At 34.2% G+C, this 9,389-nt stretch overlaps 1 protein-coding gene across 1 annotated transcript in view; it reads left to right on the top strand.

The window, feature by feature from the left end:
* The window catches only part of CDH7 (cadherin 7, type 2), a 146,550-nt gene that overhangs the window by 101,433 nt on the left and 35,728 nt on the right, over positions 1-9,389 (top strand). Inside the window, exon 5 of the mRNA XM_012660079.1 lies at positions 2,367-2,436. Coding sequence (XP_012515533.1) covers positions 2,367-2,436 — 70 coding nt within the window. The remainder of the gene's footprint in view (positions 1-2,366; positions 2,437-9,389) is intronic.

Raw genomic sequence — 9,389 nt, 5'->3', positions numbered from 1 at the left:
AAGAGGCTGAATGAAGTCAAAATAATAGAGCATTATGTGGAGGTGTTGATAATGCTACCTGCCTCCATTCACTGTGAGTAAGGAAGAGTTAGAAAGTACAGTGTCCTTTCAATTGTCAAGTTTCACAGATTTGTCAGATCTGAGGTTTGCTATCTTGTATTGAAATGTGTACTTTGCCTACTATTTGCAATAATGAGGGACTAATTCCCACAGTCAAGTATATTACAGTATTTTGTAAATGTTGCTGACATGTGGTGGAAGAAAATCAAACCAACAACATTTCTAATTTATTTTTCTTCCTTCCATTAATTTTTTTCACAGATCTTATTCAATTACTTTTGTTGTTAAGAATGCATATTTCTCCAAATGGAGCAAAGATATTGCTCTCATTTGTGAAAAGGTATAAAGTTTGGATAAAGTTGGAATGAAGTTTGGTATAAAGTTGATTTTAGTTTTAAGGTTGGGATATGAAAAGATTGATATACTTACTCTAATTTGGTGAATTTCTGGATTTCAGATTATATTTTCCACTTTATTCAAGTCACTGTTATTTTGTATATATAAGTGTATTCTCACATCATTTTAATCATTATGCATGTGTGTTCATATATACAGGCTTATTATCTGCTTATTAAACACTTAACCTGTATTTGAGTAGTCAAGATTAGAGATGAATTTAGGGTTTTATAAAAAAATAAGAAATCAACATTCTTTGCAGAAAGTCAATACTAACTCAAATGTTAACACGTTTGACCTGCTCAAAAGAGAATAAAACTCTATTCACTTAGTAGCATGTCGACTTTTGTTGATTTTGTTAGTTATCATACAAATGTTCTCAGATATGTGCATGCCTAAGACGTTTTCCAGTGAGTTCATCATGAAATTTATTTTGCTGAGTACGAGTCACAGTTTTTCCATAGTATATTGATGCCTAGATCAGGGTCAATCTCTAGGATTCCAAGAAAGAGAAATTTAAGAAATAGATGTGAGAGAATTTAGTGATTGTATAAGGAAGGTCAGAGGGAGAATTTAAAGACAAAACCAGTGTTTCTAGTTTGAGTAACTAGCTGAATAATTGTGTTGTTCCTTGGAGAAGGGGGCATGGAGATGATTAGTGCTGCTTGAAACATGTTGTTTGAAGCAGCTCTAAATCCAGGTAAATACGTCTGGGAGGTCATCAATAAAGATTTGTAGCTCAAAGAAAAGGTCTAGGGTACAAATTTAGGTCTAATAGAAGCACATGCATGGCAATGGAAATTAAAGGGACTATTGAGAACATGCATGGAGCATTTATATAAAGTGATAGAAAGGTGGCTTTTGACATTTCTTGGTGGAACTGAAAAATCTAAGTTAGCATGGCAGAGAAAGACTCAGAGAAAGCAAATCATTTTTTTCTTCCAGAATTAAGCTATTGTAAGAGGGTTAAAAATAACCGTTCAACGAAGTGAATAAACAAAAATTATATTTAGATAAATAAAAGGACTTGCATATATTATCAATAGAAAAGACAATTGATGGATCCTGAAATCTATGTTGGATAATAAAGACAGGACATAACAGATAAGGAAAAGGTTAGAATAGTCAAGGCACTAGAGCTCTTGCTGAGTTCAAAGAAATTCCCATGTCTAAATCTGATGTCTCCGCACTATGTAATTTTGTCATTTAAGTCATTTTTTGTCATTTGGTCATTTAAGGTCATTTTCCTTGGTATGTTGCCATCACCTATCAAAAACTGAAGTCACCAACTCTCATCCGCCTCCTCTCCATGGTTGTATCAACTAAGTACTGCTGCTTAATAAATCACCCCAAAGCCTGGTTCTTTAAAACAACGCATTCCTTTAGTTCATGATTTTGTAGATTAGCAATTTGGCTGGGACTCAGCAGGGTTATTTTTTCTGCTGCTCTTAAGTGGGCTCACACATGCATCAGTGGTCAGCTTTTGGTCAGCTTGGTGGTTCTGCCTCTGCAGAAATGTTGTCTGTCTGTTGGGACAAGAGGGGCCTGACATGTGCCTCTCTCATCATCCAGTAGCTAACCTGGGCCTGTTCCAAGAATGGCAAGAACAGAAACTGTATGGTCTCTTGAAGCTGATATCCGGTATTGACACATTATTTTTGCCACTTTATATTGATCAAAGCAAGAGACAGAACAGCCCAGATTCAAGGAGTGAGGAGAAAAATCCATGAGAAGAGGGAAGCAATAATGTATTGTGGACAAAGGGAAAGTAAAAAAAAAAAAATACTTTGAGTCCCAGCTCTGCTCCAGAGACACTAAATAACCTTCAGGTTATGCTTACATGAAACAGCAAAGGCAATACTGAAACTCAGGTCTGCTAACTTCCACCAACGTCTTCTCTCCTATATTAGTCTAACTTACAAAGTAATTGTATTGATCAAGATCAGTCAATATTTGCCACTGTTTGATGAAGTTTACCAGGTAAACATATGTTAAGTTGTCTCTGGGTCATAATATGGACTCAGCTTCCCAGACAATGTGTGAGACCCTCTATGGGAGTCATTGGGTGCAGTCCGTAGTGCATGCTGGAAAATACAGACCTTGACATACTAAGGGAATTGGCCTGAGCTATAATGTCAGCCAGGTTTTAGATGTTGGGCAGAAACGTCATTTGCAAGGCTTTTTTTCTACTTTATGCATATAAAATCAAAGCAGACTACCTAAATTCACAGTAGGAGGTTGTGGTATACACAACAGTGCCTTTCCCACAAAGATATCCACAGAATCTATAAATATTTTACTTTGCATGGTAAAAGGCATTTTGCAAATGTGATGAAGTTAAGGAGCTTAATGGGGACATTATCCTGGATCGTTTGATTGGACTCAGTATAATCACAAGCATCCTTCAGAGAAGGGTGCAGAATGAGTCAGAGTTAGAAAGCAGAGATGCATAACACAGAGGCTGGATAACGCTTGAAGATGGAGGAAGGGGCTGTGAGCTAAGAATATATGCAGCCTCTAGAAACTGGAACGATTCTCCCCTACAGCCTCCAGAAAGAATGCAGCCCTGTCAACACCTTGATTTAGACTTTTGACATCCAAAACTGTAAAATAATAAATCCATGTTTTTTAAAGCCACTGGGTTTGTGGCAATTCATAGCCGTAGGAAGTCAATGAAGAAGTCAAACTGAAACATGTCTGTGGGGGCAAAAGCTGATCCAGACAACAGAATAAAAGAGAGAAAGAAAGACAATCATTAACTTAGTGTGGATAAGAACCCGAATAGGCTGAGCCAGGCATTCTATATTCAATTTCAAAAATATAACATGGCAGTGGACATTTTGATGAGAGCAGCATTCAACTTGCCTCTCTCTTGAACTCATCACTCTAACATAGACTGCTTGTTTCTACATCAAATTTATAGGGATTGTCCTAATTTCTTCTTTTGTCATCATTCTGTCATTTCCTTCTACTTTTTTTTGTTTTAGATTATCCACTTCATGTTTCCAGTTTATTCTGATATGTTTTATTAATCTGTGGGAGCTCAGATGCTATAGTCACAATACCAACCTTACTATCTGTGTGATTATGAGCAAGAAACTCAAAACTCTCCTTGACTCTGTTACCATATATATCTAAAAGATCTGTCAAAACCTGTATTATATAATAAGTTGTGAAAATTAATGAGCTATGAGAATTTTATGAGTTAATATTGTGAAACTTCTAGAATAACTGCACATGGTAAGGACTATAAAAATATGTACTGTTAATGAGAAATACATTGAGCAGTTTATGCTAACTGTAGATAAGTCCAACTCAGTATCTGAAATGTGTTATGCATTTAGTTGGTGGTTACAGATATAGAAAAAGAATTGTTGCAAAATGGATATAGCATGTTAGAATACACACTTGAATTATTTTTTTTTTAATATCAGGGCTTGGCTTATTATATCTAGGTTAAAATGTTAATTTAAGTATTTATGGAAGTTGGAGGAAACTCATGTAGCTAGATGTTGTAAATAATAACTCCTGATATTTACATCCTTATTTTATTCCTAATGTCTTGGTATAAATTAATGTTTTTAGATACAAACTGTTCTTGAAATTATTCATAATATCTTTGTTTCAATTTACCTTTAGAACACTAGGCACTTTCTATGTGTTGTCAATAGTCTTTTTGTAAAATATGAATGTCTGCTCATGTACTGTCCTGATAGCTGTGCTAAAGTATAATTTTGAAAAATTAAAGTAATGGCTGTCATAGAACTATAAAATGAACACAGAGACACCCAGTGATCTCTTTTGCTAATTCTAAATTTACTTACACTTACATTGCTATTTTCTCAGAAGATTTCTGTGTCCTTAGATTTTTTTTTCTTCATTCAGAAATCAGTGAACCTCTGTTATATTCAAGATAATGGTTACCTACCATAGATGTGTAAAATTAATAAATTTGGGGGTCTTATTATATGAATCTCAAAGTCTAGGGCAGTTAGACAGTTATGAAAGAGTTAATACCCCTGCAGAGGACACACAGAGCTGACAAGACCTCCTGAGCGTTTCTCCCCCTTTACCCATAGATCTCTAATGCATCAACAGGGTGCATCTAAATAGAATATAGAACTTATTTTTCATATATTATGTTCTCCTCTATAAAAAATAATTTCTTGCCAAAATCTGGATATAGTTTTATGATTCACAAAAATTTCAAGACAAAGACTACTAAATATAAATATACCTACTAAAATCACTTGCAGCTGTCAAATCAAAAATTACACCGGAGAAAGCTAAACAGGTAAGGAAGAATCTATTCAAGGCTGTTATTGTAAAAGGGAGGAGAAACCAGACTCAGTCTAAATGCAACTTGGCTAAAGCAAAGGGCTGGAGAGTTTTTAAAAGCTGGGATGGGGCAAGGGGTATTGGAGGCCATCTGTGTTTGATAATTGGTTTTAACCAATGGAAAAGTAAATTTTGTTGTGTCTTCATGACAGGAGATAGTTTTACAACTTGGAGCAAGGCTCCCGCTGAAGTTAGGGTCCTATCCTCCCACAGAAACTGGGAAGTGGAGGCTCTGTCTTCCCTGATGATTACATTTCAAAGGGATGGCTCCTGAGCCCTTGAGGAAGACAGTCCTGGGTTGTAAAAATGCCAAGAGGCTTTTAAAAAGATTTACATCTCAAAAGGGCAGAGAAAAGATTTACAATTACAAGTTTTCTAAAGTAAATGCTCTAAGAAAAGAGAGGTCAGAAGCCTAAGGTCAGGAAGAAACCTGTCTAAATTTACTCAAGCTGGGAAAACAGTAAGGCCTTCTTGGTCATGACTCAGGAAAATAAGAAAATAAAGACAGTAATGAGTTGTGAATAATAAAGACGATGTGTTTTGCTTTTGGAAAGTATGTGGGGAATAACTTTAAAACTCACCATTGTATTTAAATGTATAGAATTATTCTTGCTGTGATATCGTATCTGAGGTGGTAGGTCACTTTTAAGGTTCTGGGTAGTAGATTTATTTAGAGTAAAATTATAATAAAGGGAAATTTATAATTGAGGGTTATTTTTTCCACAGGTATGGTCTCATTTAAACACATTAAATTAGCAGAAAAGTAAGATTTATACTTATTTGATCAAGAAATAGGGAGAGTATGGAAAGTTGCAGAATATGCTTTGATCTATAAAAACAGCTGGATTCTCCAGAGGGAAAAAATGCTTTTAAAGATGACAGTCATAGAACTTTTGAACAAAGTCAACATTAAATATAAGACATTAAATATGTAGACATGCACACAAACACACACACACAAACCAGCCCTGATGGTACCATGGTACGGTTAGAAAAAATAGAGTAGACAATTTCCAGGTTTCAACTTGGATCAATTCCTGAGACATTAACCACAACATTGGCCAAAGGTGAGAAATCTAAAAGGTCGTCATTGAGCTTAATGAGAGTATATTTAGCTACAGACCAGAAAGCTATATTAAAAAAAAAAAAAAAAAAAAGTTCAGTGCCATGATTTTCTTAAATGAATTCAAGATCTTTTTAATTTAGGCTTTAGTATTGAAAAAGCTAAAACTGGCAGGGGGCACTACTGAGACTTCTCTATTTGTGATAGTCATTTTTTTTTTTTTAATTCAGCAATCAATATTATCAACTGACTTTGCCAAAGACATAGACTTAGGTGCCAGAGAGGAACCATAGATGAGAAAGACATAGTATTTACTTTCCATTTGCTCATAATCTAGCAGGCAATAATGGTACTAATAATAACAGTGTAATAGTAACTCAGCAAATATTATACAGTGATTACTCTATGTCCATCACTATTTTAGGTGCTAGACATTTCTAAATAATTTACAACAACCCTATGAGATTGATGATGTAGGTAAGTACTTAGATGTGATAATTTAATACAGTATGAGGCCCTAGTTGCCCTTAGAGCTTGAAGAATGTGTGCTTGTTGGAGCAGAAATGGAATGGGTGGTGGACATACATGGCCGTAAGTTCACATTGCATCTCTGACTCTTAAACACGGACCTTTTGAACTTTCACTATATCTATTGGCTATTTAGTTTTCACATCAGTTGATAATACTGTCTTAGTACATTTGGGTTGCTATAACAAAAATATCATACACTAAGTGTTTAAACAACAAACATTCATTTCTCACAGTTTTAGAGGCAGAAAAGTCCAAAATCAAGGCAGATTTTGTTTCTGGTGAGGGCCCTCTCCTTGGTTTATAAGACGGCTGTATTCTCACTGTGTCCTCACATGACAGAAGGGGTGAGGAAGCTCTCTGAGGTCTCATTTATAAGGGCGCTAATACCATTTATGAGGACTTCACACTCAATATCTAATCACCCACATACGCTTCCACTTTTAATGATATCCCCTGGGAGTTAGGATTTCAACATATAAATTTGGGGAGGGACACATACATTTAGACCAAAACAAATACTAAGCTTGTAATTTTTAAAAATGAATGTTAAATATTGTATAAAACTCCTTCTTTGTAGTTAGCTCTTAATATAACAAGTGTTATTATTACATAGATAAGAGGATTATGGAAACACTTACAAAGAAGTTAATAGTCTCTAAACGATTTCAATAAGAGAAATGACAAAGGCATATGCGAAGGAAGTACAGAAGGTGATATGTCCTAGAACAAAGTGTCCTAGACACCCATCGTAGAAGGCCTTGAATATTAGCCTTGCCATTTTGGGTTCTTTAGGTCAGGGGTTGGCAAACAACTACCTGCCTGTTATGGTCCAGACCCTGAGCTAAGGATGGTTTTCTATTTTTAAATGATTGAAAAAAAAAAATCAAAAGAAGAACATGTTGTGATCCATAAAATTTAAATAGAATTTAAATCACAGTGCCTATAAATAATTATTTGGAAACAACCATTGTTTTCATATGGCAGAGAATGTATGTGCCGCAAACTCTAATATTTACTGTCTTCTGCATTACAAAAAGTGTGCAGACCATCACCTTAGATATAACTTTTTTTCTCTTTTATCCTAAATTTCATCATCTTTGATGACAATAACTTTGGAGAACCCATTTTATAATTTGGGAACTAATATACCAAACACACTGCTTCACTCTTTCAGTGTCTCTGACATAGTTGTCACTTGTCACTTGAAAGATGAAAAAGCATTTTGTAGAGGTCACAGAATCACTCTATGGCTTTGCTTGTTTGGGTCCGTATGACTCTTAATTGATTCCAGCACCTTATTAATCTGACATATTACTTAATGTTGTGGGCTACAGTGTGAACGGTGTTTTGTTTAAATTTCCAATTACATACACTTTCCATGTACATGTAGTTTCAAACATTGAAATGAATCTATATAGATATTACTTTTATTTTTTCCTTTTCCTCCTCCTCTTTCTTCAACTGTTCTTTTAAATTGTACAAGTATGGCCCTAATAATTAAGTCTAATAGTTACGGAATGTATTACTTATATAGAAATCAAAAATGAGAAAGACTAATAAAAATTAAAATTTTATTGCAAAAATATTTTCTTCATTTGTTTAATAATCCTATTCATCACATAATTCCTCTCTTTGGAAACTAGAATCTCTGGCTTATTGTGATGTGCTCTGAAAATAATTTTGTATAGCATTTCCTTTTATCTGTAATCTTGATTCATAGCCTTTCATATCAATTCTTTTATTGCTCTATTTTCATAATAGCTTTTAGGCAACCAATCATCATGCATAATACTGTGTTTCTTTATGACTTTGTAGCATCCAGATGTCTATACTTCATGTTCCTGCCTTTTAGACACATTTTAAAAAACAAGTTGCTATAAAATAATTGCATTTGTTTCCATAGTAAATTTTAAGTTATTTTTTCATAAGTGAGACAAACTTTTACTTGAATACAGAAATATTTGGTATCCCTTTTGGTAATGTTGCAAACTTGAACAAATATCTTAAAGGTTGTGGTTTTGCATTCATTTGAAAAGAGTTCGCAAATAGCAGTTTTTAACAAGTTCTATTATATATAGATACATAATGTTTGACTATAAGGATTCTCTTATAATTATTCATTTTTATAAGGAACATAAGAAAAAACTGAAAAGGTTATTATCCGAACTATTTATGTTTTAGGTTTCTCGGTAAATGTTTTTAGGTAAATAAGTATGTTTTGCTTTATTCTTATAACCTCCCCCAAACAAATGTTGAATTTTATGTATAGTCCCAAGAAAACTTTAGTGATTAGGCCAGGTTTTTTGAAACAGGATTTGTATCAGAATTACCTGATGAGCCTTCCAAAAATACATATACTGTGCCTCATCCTGGACCTGCTGGATCAGAGTTTTCTTGGAAGGGGCCAAGTATGTTTTACAAAGTTCCACTGTTTGGTTCTGATTCTCTCCTTAAGCTGACAAGCATGTAGCCATTAGGCTAGACCCTTTCTTAAATAATAAACAAAAAAGGGAACTTCATAAAAAAGTCACTGAATTTGTTGATATAATGCTGTTTATGGCATTGTTCACCATGTGCCCCAACATTTTTATATGAAACCTCAGATAAGAATTAAATCTTTTTCTTTTTTCCTGGAGCAATTCTATGAAGTGTTTTATGGTCAAGAAATGCAATATACCTGACTGTTTCTTTCCCCATCTCCCACTTTGGCCATCACAATTCTCTGAGTCGAAGGTGTAGTTCAATTTTAAGGCTCTTGTTTCCTGGATATCTGTGTTCTAGGTTTTTTTCTTTCCTCCCAAATTCAAGAAAAGTATCCTTAAGAATTTATTGAGACTCCTCTGTTTACCAAAACAACATTAGATACTGGGAATAATAGTGATGGACAAAACAATCTGAGTTTACAATCTAGTGCATGAAACAGATGTGTTAAATAAACATCTCAGTATGTCCTCTCTGGTCTACATATTATAAACCTATTTTGTTATTAATTTATATATTT

This window comes from Propithecus coquereli, unplaced genomic scaffold (assembly GCF_000956105.1).
Source record: "Propithecus coquereli isolate 6110/MARCELLA unplaced genomic scaffold, Pcoq_1.0 Scaffold650, whole genome shotgun sequence".
Lineage (NCBI taxonomy): Eukaryota > Metazoa > Chordata > Mammalia > Primates > Indriidae > Propithecus > Propithecus coquereli.
Note: the sequence above shows the minus strand (reverse complement) of the source record. Positions and strands in the feature narration are given on the sequence as shown.